Source organism: Apteryx mantelli, chromosome 3 (assembly GCF_036417845.1).
Source record: "Apteryx mantelli isolate bAptMan1 chromosome 3, bAptMan1.hap1, whole genome shotgun sequence".
NCBI classification, from domain to species: domain Eukaryota; kingdom Metazoa; phylum Chordata; class Aves; order Apterygiformes; family Apterygidae; genus Apteryx; species Apteryx mantelli.
In genome coordinates, this window is record NC_089980.1 from 136,222,610 (window position 1) to 136,240,417 (window position 17,808).

Sequence of the window (17,808 nt, forward strand, 5' to 3'; positions counted from 1 at the left end):
GACCATGGCCAGAAGTGGATGCTTCTGCGTGTGTGTGTGTGTGTGTGTGTGTGTGTGTAAAATGAATATAATAAATGAATATAATAAACATCACAACCGTATAATTATGAAACCTGGTATATTCTCCTGTCTTTCAAGAATTTGCAACTCAAGACTTCTAAACCCAGATATCTTTGTGTTTAAAAGTTCTCCCTGGATTTTCCTTCTTAAACTAGGTATTGTTTGTTTTAAAACCTTTTGCCTCATAATTTCATTCGGTGCTATCTACTTCTGTATTGCAAATATAACGAGTAATCATTCCCCATCTATCGTCTTCATACTTTTATAATATCCCTCTTTCAGTTGTTTCTTTTCCAAGCTGTTAAGTCACAAATTCCTGTTCTTAAAGAAGATTTGATTATCCATATGATCCTTCCTTGTGTCTTTCCTTTTGGAGATATAGTAACCAGAACTTCATGAAACTTTCCATATATGAGTGTACCACTGGTTCAGATGTCGATGTAATGATGTTTTTTGTTTTGACTTAAATCTTTTTCATTCCAGACACTACATCAAACTTCCATATTTGTAAAGATGAGGGGGGTCATTGCGTACCTCCAGAAATCAAATGTTTCCAAGAACATCTGGGACTTTGCCCTCGCAAAGAATGGAAGTGCTGCAAAGAAATGCAATAAAGACCTCAGTGAGTTACAGAAAAACACAGAAATTAATGGATGAGAAGACAAGCAAGTTTTCTTCCTGGTGTTGTAGAGAAACTGTCCGCCTTTCTCAACATATGAAGTATGTAACTTACTTGAGGCAGTATGCTTCTTCCTCTACATAACCAAAGCAATAAATACTAAATAAACAAGCATAGCAATCAAATATATATGGAAAGAGGCAGAATGTCTGTCTCTTGCACCCCCATTCAGAAATCCACAGAAACATAGCCGTAACGTCCCTGGAAACCACATCCCCTTGTAACCTACGCTTTACCTCCCTTCCTTTTTTGTCCTGTCATGTGGCTTGTACTGTGACACTTTGGCTTCATGCCTACATAAACTTTGCAGTCTTCTGATTGCCGTCACTCTGCCCTTGGCATTTGAGGCTCCTGAGCCTGCCGGGGCACACCGTAACGCTCAGCATTAGGGCCATGCTCCTTCAACAGCCCCAGCGACTGCTGGGCCCAGCAGCGCCACTGGAAGCAGGCTATGGTGGGAAAGCCCTGGTCCCTTCCAGCTGGAAATCTTTAGCTGACATCTTCCTTCAAATCACGCTCTCTGTTCACCTTCCTCAGACACAGTAAGACAAATCCTGGGAAATACTGAATGTGCTCGACTCTTCCTTACATGTTTATCAGCAAAGAGGGTCTTTTGGGGAGCTCAGCACCTCTCAGGATGTGACCCTGTGTCTGCAGTACAAAGAACTCATGCATTCTTGGTTATTACAGTCAGTTGTGCAAAGCTAGATTGGCAAGCGGCTTTTTTTTTGGGGGGGGGGGGAGAAAGCTATTCTTGAGAAAACTTTTATGAGATCATCCCACACTTGCTCCAAAACAGGTCTAAATCAAACCACCCTGGGTAATTCTGGATGAGGAATAACAAGACTATTTTGTAAAATGGTGTCTTTTTCTTCTATTAAAGTGATAGAAACAGCGAGTTTTCTGTAACTACCCCTCACTGATGTTATTGTTGAATAGCTGTATTTTTGGCATTGTGGCTGGATTTAGAGGCCTAAGCATATCTGTGCTGAACGTAATACAAATGTATAATCTGTGTAACAAAGTATTTGTGTAAGTTTATCTAAAAAGGCACACAACTTCTACAGTTTTGGAAACAGTAGAAGAGAACGATGATTTCCTTGAATGCTGTCCATTTCCTACTTAATACAGATGTAGACTATGGGCTGCTTCAGCTGGAGGGAATATTCCAGATCTATCAAATACCTATCATATCGTACATCTTTCCTATCTGACTGAGAGCTCAAGCATTTCCAGACTATTGTTAATTGTTAGTAAGTTTATGTTTGCATAAGTGTTTGAACATATGTTCTTGAAATTCACGTCACATGAATACTTTTGTGAGCAAAACTCAGTCACAGCAATGTTTCATGCAAAAGAAATGCTGAAAAGGCTCATATATGGCTGCCTCAAAAATGTGAAGAGTACTGTAATGTCATAAAACTTTTTTTTTTTCAGTATGCCTGTTTCATCCCGATATGTGAAAGAGCTATTGCTTCTGTGCTAGAATACCACCTGATTATGCCTAGCGACATGCCAGTCCTGAATGTTGATTTGATTGGCATTTCTTTCCTGTCAAATACGGCTGGCTGAGGACATCATAAACTGACAGGTAAATGAGGAAGATTTGAATCAAAATATATTTTGGAATTATATGATTACACATAGTAAGCTTTTGACAAGGTGATGCATAACACCTACTTCTGATGCACATGCTCCCCAGGCAATTATGGAAGGGAAGGCATATCCCTTTGAAGGTCTAAAATGCCTTCTTCTCTCCTTCCCTGGACAGTAAGCATCAGCTATCCTTGTGTCAGTGTCCAAATAAAACTTGTAGCTGTTGCTAGAGTCCAAATGTGCTGGCAAGAAAAGGCTTGTGGAAGGAGAGGATCTCTTCTATTAGACCAATGGGTAGAGCTGAGAAAAGCCAACACATTTTTCAGGTGCACAAAAGCCTTTCTGGAGGTCAGAAGGCTTGGATAGACCCTTCTTGGCCAAGCCTCATTATTCATATCTTCTGACCCCTCTGAGCAAAGCAAAAAGGAATCCAGAGGCCTTTTCTCTAGAAGACACAGAGGCCCTGTAGACCAACAAACATGAGGATTTGTGTGGAGAAATAAGGCATGTGCAATAGTCTAAGGGTCTCCTTCAACATAGCGGACATGCAAACCTGTTGCTCTGGCCTGTAGAAATGCTTCAAAAAAAAAAAAGGAGAGAACACTCAGGATTTAAGAGCTCAGATGAGAGGTGAATGAGCCTGGAAGGGGAAATTTTACATCTGAAGGAGGAAGAAGCCTTCTTCTTGTCCTGCATTAAATACAGCCATGTAACTCAGTCTCCTTTGACCAGAAATGCCTCTGATAGGGCTGAGTGTTTTGCTCTGTTCTGGTAACAGTTTAGTGGATGAGTCCCAAATCTGGAAGCCAACACCAAGGAAAGCAGGAAGGCTGGAAATCCAGAGCTGGACTGTCAAACAGTTTGGACCATGTGATGTATTAAATCTAACCTCTTCTATCAAGAGGAGTTTGAAACCCAGATGAGGGTTTCTGTGACTTGCTGTCACCTCTGACACCCACAGAAATTGGAGAGATTCAGCTGATCTACAGCTTTGGAGCCCAGACAGAAGCCAGTCATCCTAGGCTGCACTTCTGGTCTTCAGAGAGAGGAACAGATCTACAGCAAGGTCATTAAACTCATCCCTCACTGGCCAAGGAGTGACCCCACATTTTTAGTCAAATATCATGTATACAGGTGAGATGAATCAGGGCTAGCACCTTTTTTCTCTGTTCTTAAAATTAAGAAAATGATATCAATTTCTGCCAAAGAAAAGCTTTATTGAAGTAATAGTATGAGCTCTCCATGTGAAAGTCTAGGTAACCAACCAAGAGTTTAACAGGGATTCTTATTAACTGGAGATTAAAACACTTAATGTGAGATCTCTGCTCACTTGTTCAAACTAAATTGACCGATTGTCTCAAAGGAATAATTATGTTTTAAGACATTTGTTGCACTCTTTTAATATCTCTGAGGGTGTTTTCTGTCATGTTTATCACTAGTAGCTCAAGGAATATTTTACATAGGTGTTCCCTGACTTTGCATCACAAATTAGACAGGCATGCATAGATAGCAGGTGGAAAGAAGAGTACTTGTCCTGAAGCCACATTTTTTTTTAACTAGGATGCATTACTAATGAGGAAGAAATATTTAGGAATCATTTGGCAACTTTTTTTAAGTGTTTTTTCTTTCAAGTATTTGCTGTACTTTCCATTTTTGTCTAAAGAAGAGGGAGGGCGAGCGAGGGAGAGGGAAGAAGAAAAAAAAATAAGTAGGGAAAAAGAACGCAAATATATAAGCTTCCTGTAATAGATGCTAACCCAGGCTTATGTTCTGCCTACAGCAGTTGATCTGGGTTATTTTTGGAGTTTTTAATGTCAGCAGGTCTTCCTGGAGGATTCTCAGAGGCAGAACAAGAACAGAAAGACATGGAAAAAGAAACAACACTGCAGAGCGCTTCTGTCTGCTTCAGAAATGGGAAAGAGAAACCAGTTTTCTTTCATTTCATAAGAAACTGAGACAACAGTGACAGTGAACATGTCTGAGGCACTGTAGGAAGCTGCTGTCCCTGGCTTTAGGCTCACCCAAGCGCCAAATGTCTTGCCATCGGAAGGAAAAGGGCTGCTTTCAGAGCTACCGCTCTTTTACAGTCTTGATGATTAGCCTGACCTTGCTTATCAGAATCATGTTGTTGTTACACCTGGATGCTTTACAAGAATCAGGGCAATTAAGCTTTTTATTGAAGGAAATGGCTAATACAGAAGTGAAGCACAGAGGGAGTTTGGAGGTGAGGGGCTGCTCTTGGTCACTCCACTGTTTCACTATGGTTATGATAGTCTGAGGACACAGACAGAGCAAGGCTGGTACTCAGAGAAAATTCTTATATTAAGCCAAGTGGTACAGTTGGAAAAATTGGACAATTTTGGACATACAAGCCCTTATCCAGAGCTGAGGCAAAAGAAGCACCTTTTAAAGCTCAATGCAAGCTGAGAAAAATATCTTGTCAACATGTACTTCATAATCTGGAAAGCAGAGAGGTCGAGGGGAGAGAAAGAGGAAAGACAACGTAATGTGCCAGGAACCACATTTCCACTGAGTCATGGATTCTGATAACCACCGGAGTTATGAATTTTAGTTCCCAGGCCCATCTTTGGAAGGTGTTTTGCGAGCTTCCCCTAAGATCAGGTCTGATCGATAAGAGATGGAGTGATGAGGTGCTCGCTTTGTAAGAAATGTTCCCCAGCTGCCAGCGCGGTGCTTTTGCCTGGAATCAATTGTCGGTACAAGTTTACTCTGCTGTATTGGGGTTGCCGAGTTTCGCCTCCTTAGGTATGTCTTTCACTGCTAGCCACGAACACTGCCAACTTCTCCCCATGAGTTATGTGACTTTTCCAAGGCAGGAGAACTGAACTGATATTTAACCAATAAATAAAGGTGGCTCTGAATGCCCTGCTGAGCTGTTCACAGGCAATGCCTCCTATCTCAATAGTCTGTGCTGCAGCCTCAGGAGAGAGCGTGCAGCAAGAGCAGTTGCTATTACAGTGAAGCTGGAACTGCCACCTGTTACCAACAGGCACTAAAATGCTGCAGAGAGAGAGACAGATGGAGTTGTCAAAGGAGCTACCAGTCAGAGAGTTGTCCTGAGACTTTGGACTGGGTCTGCAAATCGTTGTAATTCATTCACTTTCGTTAAAGGAAATTTCTGCTAGAGGGATTTGGGGATAGTAAGATTCTTCTGCTTTGCTTCTCTGACCCCCTCCTCCCTGCCTGTCCCTGCTGCTGCTGCAAGCTGTTTTTCAGGAAGGATTTATTTTAAAAAATTACTAGCCTCTCTGGTTCCCCATTGACCAGTACTGGTGCACCTCACAGTCTTTCAAATGGAAGCACTAGCAGTGTGTCTGGGAGTGACAGCAACACTGACTCTTCATTGGGACTCCCTGTGTCTGTGTCCACAGTGGTCTTTGCCCTGCACAAATTCAATATATGATGTGGAAGTGCAAGCTCCAGACAAAAGCTTTGAGAGTTCTAGGATCATTCCCAGTAGGTCAGTTGGCTGTTTTTTGTGGAAAGAAAAGCATTCAATAAGGCAGACCCACCCAGACTGTGCCTTTGGCCTTAGAGTCAAAGAATGAGCTCTGGCGCCATGGTAAGGCTTGAGTACTAATGCAGACCATCTCCCCATCTGCCCTGGAGTCACTGGTGCATGAAAGGATTCCTCCCAGGATGGCTTTGGCATCCACTGACACCAAAACAGAGAGCGCTGCGGTTGCTTATGCTTGTGCTGTCTGTTGAAGCAGATATGTATACCTTGGCAGGTGAGCCAAGGACAGTAGTGCAGATGTGTGGAGCAAGGATGGTGGGCCACGGGGGAATCTCCCCTGTCCCACCACCCCATAGTTAGTAAGGACACAGCTAAGACATCCGATGCAATCCACAAAAGCACTGAAGGGTGACAGCATCCAGCTCCTCTCCTCCAGCAGACTTCCCTCCATGGGCCAAGGGGAAAGATGGGGTCTGCATCAGCCTGAGTGCCCAGGAGAAGGAAACCCTTCTTGGGGGATGCTGTGGGATGAGGGGTTCTTCTCTCCAGACATGTTATGGGCACTGTGTAGCGCCCAGGAGACGTGCCGCGGCTAGCTTGGGATTCAGAGCAGAGCAGCCACATTAGCACAGAATGAGTGACCTAGAAATGCAAGGAATTAGTTCAGAAAGATTCGTTATACTAATGAGGCAGGAACTCTGGTACTACCAGTTGTGTAGCTGGGGTATTTGTAAAGGTTCCTTGCCATACATCTGTTGTAACTAATAAAACGGGAAGCCACACTCAGTATTTCTCTGATACCTGCTCTTCTTGCTGTGTCTAGTTCACAAAATTAGCTGAAACTTCAGAGGTCTTTGAGATCACTCTCTATCCATCACATGCAATCGTAGCCATTCAAAAGTTGCCAGAGCTGTTACTTAGGGACAGATACACCTGTGCGCTCATTCATCTGCAAGTGAGCACACGTGTATGCGCACACACACACACACACACACACGTGTACACAGAATTTTCTTGGGAAACTTGCATGAAAACACATATTCTGTGTCTAAGAGTCCAGATAAACAAATATTTAACCCTGCTGAACAGAATAAAGATGAGAAAGGGAGGCTCCTTCTCTGCTAATGAGCAAAGATGTCTACAGACACAGACTGCCCATGTCCATACTGTTCAGCACTTTTGGCCTCCTGAACACGGTAACTGGGTAATTATGGTAAACAACAGGCTTGTCACACGGCCTCACGGGTTGTCCAGAAAGGTGGTGGAGCATCCATCCTTGGAGATACTCAAAAGCCATCTGGACAGGGTGCTGGGCAATCTGTTCTAGGTGACCCTGCCTGAGCAGAGGGGTTGGACTGGATTATCTCCAGAGGTTCCTTCCAACCTCCACCATTCTGTGATTCTCTGATTCTATGGCCCTTCCCAGCCAATTGGAAGAGGAAGAACTATTCTTCTCTGCAATAATTGGGTTCTGGAGGGTGATGGGCTTGCGGGGTGGTGTTGTGGGCAGCACCACTCTGGGGAGCAGAAACGACACTGGGTAACTGGGGCTGAAGGCAGCTGTCCTCTCCCTACTCTGCCCTTTCCTCTCACTGACCTGGTCCTTCGCTCTTGTGTGTCTTCCTGACAATGCTCGAAGGAAATGGATGAGCTTCCAGGAGAAACTGGTAGGTGACCTCTTGCTGCAGATAATGCACTGGGTGGCAAAACTCCTCATGGGTGTTAAAGTCTGAGCACCATGTACCTCCAGCTTGGTTACTCTCATTCATTTGTATCTGATTCCCTGTCAGACACTTCTATAGCCTCCACATGTACGTGAAATACCTCTTACCCCAAGAGATCCCAGTTCAGGCTTCTCCTGAACAGAACAACTGATGGTGATAAAGGTCAGGGTAAGCCAAAGGCAGAAGGCTAATGCTGACGACAATAAACCTCAGTTGGAGAGTAAAGTTTTATATTAAAAAATGACATTATATATAAATATATATATATATGTTTATAAATGTGTTGTGTAACAAAATACATAATATAAAATCTACAGATATAAAACAAAAAGATATGAACATCAAACACTCTGTTCATACTTGTCTAGAACACCATAGCAGAAACACTAGGGATTCAATAAAAGAAGTCAGAGAGTCTGGGGACTCTTCACCTTGGAGATACTCAAAACTCAGCTGAACAATGCCCTGAGCAACTTGATCCATTGTCAAAGCTGGACCTACTTTCAGTGTAAGTGGGGTTGAACCAGAGACCTCCAGAGCTCCCTTTTGAGCAAAGTCATTCTATGATCTAAAATTATATCTAACTGGACCTTTTAGCAGACTTCCTAATGGTCTGTTTTTCATGAGATAAAGTGACTTTTGAAATGCTTGTCTTAATCTTTTTTAAAAAATGTTAATTTTATTTTATACTTACCTAAGTTTCAGGGGGTTTTTTTCATAAAAATGCTGATTTGTTGAAATTAAAAAATGGATAAAATGTTTGGAAGGTCCAGAATAACAATCCTGGTCAAAACAGAAGAGATGATGCATCTCCCTGAGAGTAGCCAGTGGCACTCAGCAGGATGTGAGAGGGAGAGGTTGACTTCCATCCTTTGTCTGCTTTGAAGCAAGCAGAAAACTTGTCTGTTTTACATGCCACCCTGCAAGTCTGACAAAACAGGTTTTAACCTAAGCCCCATCAGCACCAGAATATAATCAGACTTAAAGCTATTCTGCAGTCTTCCTTTGGGAGAATGAGAGTGTTCTGGAGGAGTGAGGGGCTGATGGACACATTTAGCTAATTTCAGACCAATACACAGTGGATGCAGTCTTGGAAGCCTTAACATTTTGCAAGACAAAACTTCTTGTTTCCCCAATAACTCTCTTTCCCAGCCACTCCTCTGCAGCTGTGCACTCATGGGATGGACTTCATCACACTTCACTGCAAATGTCTCCCACATAAGCATCTGTGCAGTCAGCCAGGCTCCTCTTATAAGAGGCAAATGGACTCTCTAAGTGCAGCTCCACTGACCTGACTGAGACATTGCCTTTAGGATAAGGTGAAATATGCTCCAGAAGTGTCTACTCCTCTCCAGTGACCATAGAAGGACTCTGCCCAAGTAGCTCAGAGGAAAATGTGGATCTGAATGGCAAATACGTTTCATCTCACCCATCAGCATGGTAATGGAGTGTCTCTGTCTCCCCTTTCTAGGTGGTCTTTAGCCATGAAAATCTTCTACCCTCTACTTGTTCTCTTTGAGACCTTCCTGGCTGTGGCAGGTAAGCAAGAGCTGTCACTGCAGGTTTACTTCCTGGTGGCTGGGAAAAAGAAGAAAAGGGTTATCCAGATCTTCTTCCTAAGTTGCAGGCTCCATCACAAGTGTGAAGCGATTCACAGTGACAATCCAAGATGAAATCCTGGCTAGGGCAATGTCAGTAGCAAAATGCCTCCTGCCATGGGGTGAGGGGGTAAAAGGGGAGAACTAAGGAGAAACGTCGTCCTCTGTCCAGTCTCTAGTCATGGTTGCTGAAGCCTGACACTGTTTTAACCAGAACTAGCCAGAACCAGAACAGTCCCTCCCCTAAACTTCTGTTAGGAGATGCAGAGAGAGGATGGGAGGGAGAATGAGAGGTGGGGAGGGAAGTCACTTGCAAATCAGTCCCAGAGGACCCTTGGGCAAACAGTTGGTCCCTGCTTGAACAAAGCATTTGAGCACATTTAGCTCTAAGCACCTGAGTTTTCCTGATGACTTCAGAGCCCAAGATCACAGTGCTGGCCAGAGCAATCTGAAGACAGAGCCCAGGTCTTCCCTGACCCTTACACCTTCTAAACTGGGCAGCTCACTCTCAGAAAATTCGGTACATTTTCTTGCCTATTCAGTGTCCAAAAGGCTATATCTATACTAGTAAACTAAGCAGTTTCAGAGCCTCTTCTCTAGCCCTGATGGGCAAATGTCACAATCTGGTCATGTATGTCCTATTAAACTTTCTTCTCCTCTAGAACAAGATTACTACATCCAAAGTGTCTTTTGGAAGCAATCCCTGATCCATGCCAGCTCCCCAGCAGTACTTGGGAACAGTTTGGGAAAGTAGCAGTTAGCCTGGACCAAAACCATTCCAGGGAAGTGCTAGGAATTTCACAGTACAGATAATGAAGTTCCAACGTTTGCACCCTGGTCCTGTTTTTTTCAGCAACCCTGTTTTACTAGTATAGATATATCCAAAAAGTTCAGGTTTTGATGAAGGGAAAAGATGGGAGAGGAGATTAATATGTTCTTTTTCTCATTAGAAAAAAAATAAGGTTGTTTTTTAATGAAATGTCTTGATCTATGGCCAACCCCAAGGCCCACTCAAATCTAGTAGAAGAAGTATAAATGGGCTGCAGTCTCTGCTCCCACTGAGTTTTCCCACACATAAATGCACTCCCACTGTCACACATGAATTAGTCTTTCTTGTCCTGTGATCTGACATCATGGCAGTATCTCAGTAAACTTATTTCCCAACTCACTGTGTCTGTTTTGAGAAGTGACAGGTGCTCCCCTGACTTGGTATATGTCCTGGTGCCTGGCAAGAGGGGGGATATGCCGATATGATGACTGTGGTGTCGCGGAAGAAGAGATTGGGACTTGCCAACATTACGTCATGCTCTGCTGCCGGTATATAGATTAAGAGGAAACTGGAGAAGATGTGGTGTCCTGAAAATGCCCAAATACCGGATGCACACCAGCCTTGGGAACTTGGGATCTTCTTCCCTAAATGCTTCCTTGTCTGTAATAAGCATTATAATGACAGTGATAATAAAATTGCTTTCTTATATTGGCAAGTCTTGTTTGTATCTCATTCATTTCTAAAGAGCACTTTCTTGTCTGGGACTTAGAAGTGAATCAAAGTGGATTGAAGTGTTATTTATTACCATGCTGAGCCCACTTTCCATGAGAAAAAGTGTAAAAAATAACTGACCTTTATGACCTTTAACTCTATACCACAGGTACTTCCTAATTCTCATCACTTCAATACCTGCGTATCTCACAACACCACTGTGTCCTCATGCATGGCCTTCTCAGGAAGAAAGCTCGTTCATCCCCATTTCACTGAGACACTCAGGCTAAGTCTGTATCAGTGAATTAAATAGTGCCAGAGCAAGGGCACAGCTGCTGGGACACAATCTTCCCTGGTGTTTAACTGTCAGCTTTGTTCCTGGCACACTATCTGTTGGCTCAGACCACCGGTATTGTCCCAAGCCCTCCCTCCTGTTCTGGAGAAAGGGAGAGCTGAACGAGCCCTGGCGCTGTTTAATTTACTGGTATAGAGACACAACCAAAGAGTCAAAGGGACTTCCCAAGGACACACAAGGGACATGCCTACACTGGTCTCAGGCTGCCTCTAAAGACTGCCCTGGAGAAAATATCTCAGGCCTGAGCACCTCCTCTGCTTGTCTAGATCTTAGGGCGCACCATACAGCATCAGAGGGACAGTCCTCTCCAGATCTACCCCAGCCCACAGGTCATTTAGTTGGCTGGCTTTTCTGCACCATGCTCAGCCCGTGGAGTCAAAAGCAGTGCCCTGACCAACAGATCAGTACCTCACAGGAAAAGTGAAAATGAGAGCAGGAATGTGGCTGGAGCGCAGCCTTTCCGCTCCTGTCCCAGGGAGTCAAGTCAAGTCAAGTCAAGCCACAGGTTTGCTAGAAGATTTCGTTGAGGTGCCGTAAGACAGAAATAAGCAAAGTTTGAAGAGCCTCCTTATTAGCCCAAAATCAGGGCTTGTGTGCAGATAAAGCACACAGGAAATGCTTACAAGGTCCTTACAGTTCCCAGAGAAACCCTTCAAAGGACTAGCAGGTCACTGTAACCGATGATGAAAGGCCTCCCATGAAAGCAGTTAACCCACCCACAAAGGCACATTGTGTAAACCCGAAACGTGGAGCGATCTGAGCATATGAAAGGGACTGACTGAAACCCACCTGCATTCACCCACTGCTCAGCAGGCACGCAGGCTGGTGGAGGATACAGCCCAGTGGTGGGGCTTTCCAGTCAAGCGTTTTTCACTTCTAAGGGGACCCTAGGTCAATGCCAAGTGCACAGGGCTGCACTCAGATTTGCAGTCAGGGGCATCAAGTCACCACTATGCCACAAGGCACTTCTAATGCCAGCACTATGTTCCTAACAGGCACACAACCATCAGTGAGGCACAGGCTGCTCTCGGCAGACCCAGGTTATCTAGGTCTGGAAGGAGGTGCCGGTAGCTTGCAAGAAGGCAGGTATACACCTCAGCTCTGCCAAAGGGTGAAAAGGATCTTGCTTATCCAAAACCTATCCCCATCAAAACCCTGACACTGAGTATCTTACCTTTTTTGCCAGTGTTTTTGTAAAGAAATGTCCAGCTACAAAATTCAGGATTAGTAACCCCTGGTGACTAATGCAATGGTGTATCTATATTAACAAACTGGTTCATCCCTCGTTTTGCATTGAGGATCTTAGACACTGAATTGTCTACTTTACAGCCAGATTCATTTACACCCCATTTCCACTCTGGAATGAACCAATCATTTGCCTGTGTATAGAAAGCCACACACAGATAATCATACTCTATGGAGACAAGCCTGTGCACACCACTGAAGTTAGGGTTTCTCTTTTTGACAAGACTGCAATATGCCCTTCCCCTTCTGTGTCAAATCTTGTCCCATTATTCAGCCTCAAGAGATGTCAAGGTGTGCACCCCCTTTTGCCACCCTAGATCACAAAAGACCCTCCAACCTTTCCTTGCAGGGCTGACCTGATCCATATTCTTGCGGGCCACAAGAAAGGCTACCTTGCAGCTCCATGACTGTTTCAATCCACCGTACCCTTGTTGAGTGGACCAGCCAGTTGGGCAGCATGTCAGGGGTCCTGGGCTTCAAGTGTGTGATGTCTTCCAGGCTCAGAGACAGCAAGGAGTAATGACCCATTCAAGAGAGGATGCATTTCACCCTCACAAGGGAGACTAAGATACAGCACACAGTCACATGCGGGACCTGCCAAATCGAGCATGGAGAGCTTTGCTATCTGTTATAAGGCACAAAGAGGTTGAGAAGAACGGGAGTGACATTGCTTGAGGGAAACTCAAGACTGCGCTTCATTATTGGAGTGGAAAAGCACTTAAAAAGCTACAAGCCAACAAACTGGCCTGGAGAGAGGAGACAGAAAAATTCTGCCCTTCACAAAGCCTGAGCAGGCTCACTTGGGAATCGCTATCAGGCTGCAGCAGGCATTGACTCTGCTGTTCCTCCAAGATCAGTATCTTTCTAGCACCAAATAGTCCATAGCTGCAATCTCTTTCGCCAGGCCTGCTTTACAATTTGTTCATCACATAGCCCAGAGGGGCTCAGGTGTGCTACACTGATTAACCATATGTGTGGCTGGGAGTTGACGAGAGCAGGGCTGTGGGGGCAGGACAACATCAGACAAATCCTTTATACCGGTTACGGAGTGCATGAAACCTGAGCACAATTAACTCCTGCCCCCCACCCCCACATCCCCTCCTGCCAGCGGAGCTTTCCAAGTATGGCAGAGAGCTCTTGAAGTACAAAGGCTTTTGTCAAACCCACTTCCCAGCCGTGCCACTATCCAGACACATTGCAGCGATGGAGTTCCTTTGGTTTGTCTTGGCCATCATCTTCCTGAATCCTCCAGGTAAGGGAGAAAAGTGCTGGGCTACAGAAGGAGATCTTGGGTATGTTGCAGACAGGAGGGACTTCACCCACCTCGCAGGCTTGATGAAGCGTGGTGGGTACCCAGAGCCATAACAAAGCTGTTGGAGATGGTGGCATCCCCACTTGAGGGACTGCCCAAATATCTCCAAGCAACTTCCCCTCATTCCCCCCTCCATGTTACCCCTATTGCTGTCCAGGCGACAGGCTGAGAGGGGAGCATGTGGGGAGGCTGTGAAGGGGTGGGATGGTGGGCAAAGGGGTGCATTGTGTTGGGAAGTGTCCAGAGAGTGAGAGCACCTGCTGCACATCTGTGGACACACCAAGGATGCAAGTGACAGGTGAAACCAGGTGTTCAGACGTGCTCTGCTTTCCCATGACTGTTACAAGAGCCTTCTGGGTCATAGCGAACAAAATCCAGCAGTTTAAGTGTAGGAGACACCAGGGACACTCCAGAGATAAGACTTAAAAGCTTCCTCCAGGGGGGACGGTACTTTCTATTAAGCAGAGCAGAAGCCTGGGACAGAGACCCAAGCTCTACCACCATTCTGCTGAGAAGCCTTGCACAAGACATATCCATTTAGACCTCCAAAAAGCATTAGAAAAGGCTATAATCACTTAAGAATTGGTCCATCATTTTATTTCCATTTGCAAGTCTTTCACATCTGGATGAACAACGGGCAAAGATTCTGGCTGCAGCTGAGCTGCAGGTCACCTCTTGGGCCTGGTAATAGCCCAGGTGCGTTTCCTGTGTCTGACCCAATGGTTTCTGCACAGATTGGCCTTTCAAGTATGTCTTTTTTCTGCAGGAAATGCCCAGGAAACAAGAAGTTGCATGCTTGCAGGTGGAGTGTGCCGGTCAGGACCCTGCTTCTTGGATGAATATGTTATTCAGCATTGCTTTGGATCATTTATTCCATGCTGTAGAAGTTATTCATCAGCAGCAAGAAAATACCGCTTCCACTACCGCTTTCCGATAAGAAACAAACTGTTGGTGAATCATGTCCCTTAGAAAGCCAAAGATCACTCCTTACTCTTTTTCAGGCTATTTTATTCCTGTTTTTCAGGTGACATAATATGGATGTAAGGAGAATGCACTTGTCTCCACAGTTGATATGCTTTTCACTTCTGCTATGACTTTGTAGTAAACGCTGTAACTAAGCTAGAAATATGTAAAATACCTCGTAGTTTGGGTTTACCACCTGTTGGCACCCAGTGATTACAGACTGCATACTGACTTGAACTCTAATTTCATCTGTAACCAATAAAACCAGTATAGCCTAACAGAGCAGAACTCAGTGCTATGTGTGCACTCCCAGACTCCTGCCGTAATGCATTCCCAAGCTCCTTATAAATGGCTGGAAAGAGAGCAAACTTCACATGGGAAAATTCAGTTGTGTGCCCCAGCCATGAGATTACAGAAGAAGCTGCTCAGGCTCTGTCTTCACAGAGTGTCAGAGCGGGCAGCTGAGATCCAGCTAACATTTGCGCTTGTGATCTGGTTGTGTTTAATTTACTAGTATGTACGCAGACATAGTCTTTGTCTTTGTCTCCTTCAGCAAGGCAGACTGTAAGTGTCATGTATCATCAAGGGCCTCTGAGCCTCAGTCCCTGTTTTGTTTCAGGGGTATTGGCAGAGCCAAAAATCCCAGGGGTACAGGACTCTCCTGATGGGATTTCAAATCTCCATTGCCTTTGCTCTGTCTGTGTGTCTGCCCCCATCAGACTGGCTGGTCACAGGCCTGGAGGATTCTGGATGGGCAATGAGGGACAGTTCTCCTGCAGCCACATGGGTACGTTCTGTGCTACACATTTTACCCAATAGGCTATAGAGCATTCAAGGAAATCTCTGCCTTTTGATCTTCCTGGCTTTAAGGCCAGACTCAATTGCCCACGTATAGGCATCTGGTGTCTCTTGAGCTGAGCCAGGGTATCATGCCTGGCTTCCAGAAGGGCACGTCCAGTGTCCTATCTGCCACTCTCATGTGGAAATCTCCAATAACTAGGCATCTCAAGTGACACAAGGTGCCCCTGTGAATCAAGATCTTCATGACTGTAAATCCAGGAGATCAAATGACTTTATCAAGTGCATCTGAACAATTTTTTTTTTCAGAAAGAAGGGAATTTTTAACCTGGACCTTTCAGCTATCCAGTTTAGGAAGTATCCACAGAAATAACTTCATTAACACAGCTGAAGGGTCATCAAACAGCAGGGACAGCAGCCAAGTGAGGGTAGGTAGAATATCTGATGCTGATTTTACAGTAAAAGCTACATATCTGTCACATAATTACCACCAAGTGGTGCGCTCTGAGCTCACTGGCTACCTCCTCCACCACTGTTGTGGAGAAGCACTGTGTGGTCATCGTGCTCAGGAATGAGGCCTGCCAAATTCCTTGGAAGCCAAAGCTGGAATGACTTTTTGGCAGGAAAATCACATCCAGGTTTCAGCTGGAAGAAAAATTCACAGGAGCTCAGGCAAAAATGAATCACTCCTAGCCTGCGCGGTTCTCCTCATTGCAGCTCCTCAGGAGCCTGTCTTTGCAGGTTCCCACCCTTCGGTTCATCAGCTCCCCAGGCACTTCGCTGGCTGTAAGTGAAGGGCAGAGGGATCTCCTGCACCTCCCTGCCCACTGAGCTGTCTACAGTTGGCAATCCACCAGTCGAAAATGCCAACTGCCAGGAACAGGAAGCGGGGAAGCCGGTAGTCGGTGACTGTGAAACGAGTCGACGTTGTTTGGAACGGCAGCACTGGGTCAGAACGACACGGAGCAGAATTTCTGAGCAGCGAGTGTTACACTGGAGACTGGCTTATAACTAATTTCTGCCTGCACCCTCCCTCTTCCAGGATGCTATCCAGCATGCCAACAGCATACAGAGGCTTCTGCAAAGTCTCACGCTCAGCCTTGCTGCTTTCCAGCAGAAGCAAAGCAATGGGGATCCTTTGGTTCATTTTAATCTTCATCTCCCTGACTACTCACGGTAAGACCAGGAAGGCCAAGGGTGGTAAACAGAGGCAGCTGGGAAGAGGAATAAGCTTTCATAGCTGAGCAATCATATCAAAGTATTATAGGTACTGGGGGGGAGAGGTGTCCTTAGGTTTCTGGATGAAAAAATGGGTCAGGCACTTTGGCAAAACATGTAATTCCATCCCTAGGAGTAATTCAGGAATGAGGAGGGAAATAGCTGTGAAAACGGGGCATCTCTCTGCCTCTCTAGGAGCAGAATATTTGGGCAAACCTTAGAGGATATGTCTTTTACCTCTGCTCTGGTGCTCATTTTTGGAGGCTCTGGGAAAGTGTTTCTTCCTTTTCTCATACTGCAGTTGTTTCCTTGGTAGGGTGAGGACAACTGTTCCAACCTCCAGTGTAAGGTGTTTGAACAATATCCTGAAAAAATGATTGCATGGCAAAATGCTGAGTGAGGTTGGCTCTGAACCTTGTGGGGTTTTTTTTGACAAATACAGATATCTGAAGCTGTCCTTTGAGACAGGAATCCTAGGTGTGCTCTTTGAGATTCGCAGCTGTGCATGCCCAGGCTCCATGTGTGCTCTCAGTCTTGCCTTGGCTGACCGGGCACCCTGTGTCAGAGAAAACTCTGTGCATTTTACCTACCAACTTGCTGCTTCTTTGTACAGGAAATGCTCACGGACCAGAAAGCTGTAACCATGAAGGGGGTTTGTGCCGAGTTGGAAACTGCATTCCTGGTGAATATCTGGCTAGTTACTGCTTTGAACCTATCATTCTGTGTTGTAAAGGTTTGTCACCGACTACTATAAAAAGCTGAAGATTTCTGAAGGAGCAAACTGCAGCACATGGAAAGCTGCAGGCTCTGCTAACAAGGAACAGGCTGTGACTGAGTTTTATCTCCTGGGAAGGAATGTTTTGTCTTTCTATGACTGTTGCTTCCCTGGGACAACTTTTGCTCCAATTGTCAGAGGCTGTGGATTGACTAGTGGACTTCTGAACGTGTTGCTTTTTGCTTTTGCTGTGACTTTCTAGAAGATGCTGCAACAGGAAGAAATTGGGGCCTTCCACTCACTTATGTATTGCCCCTTTTGACATCTGGCAGTTACCTGTTATGCCCAGATGAGAAATCGCCTTTCTCCTTACCTGAAAGAAATAAACCTGAAGTTCAACAGAACAGCAAGTGCCCTTCTGTGACTCCTGCTTACTCAGCAAAATTGCTGGTGGTGGGATGCACTGTCTCCCATTAACCAGAAACAAACACAGTGATCCAGTTCTCAGCAGAACAAGTTGGCTCTGCCTCTTCCTTTCCTTTCCCAGGGAAAACAGTTGCAATGGAGCAGCCCTCTTTGCCATCACT

At 45.1% G+C, this 17,808-nt stretch overlaps 1 protein-coding gene across 1 annotated transcript; it reads left to right on the forward strand.

The window, feature by feature from the left end:
- The first annotated feature begins 16,270 nt into the window (after positions 1-16,270).
- Positions 16,271-17,607, forward strand: LOC136991700 (gallinacin-12-like). Its single transcript, XM_067294862.1, has 2 exons — positions 16,271-16,464; positions 17,120-17,607. Exons 1-2 carry the CDS (start codon positions 16,332-16,334, stop codon positions 17,266-17,268), a joined length of 282 nt encoding a protein of 93 aa, XP_067150963.1. The 5' UTR covers positions 16,271-16,331; the 3' UTR covers positions 17,269-17,607.
- The last annotated feature ends 201 nt before the right edge of the window (positions 17,608-17,808 follow it).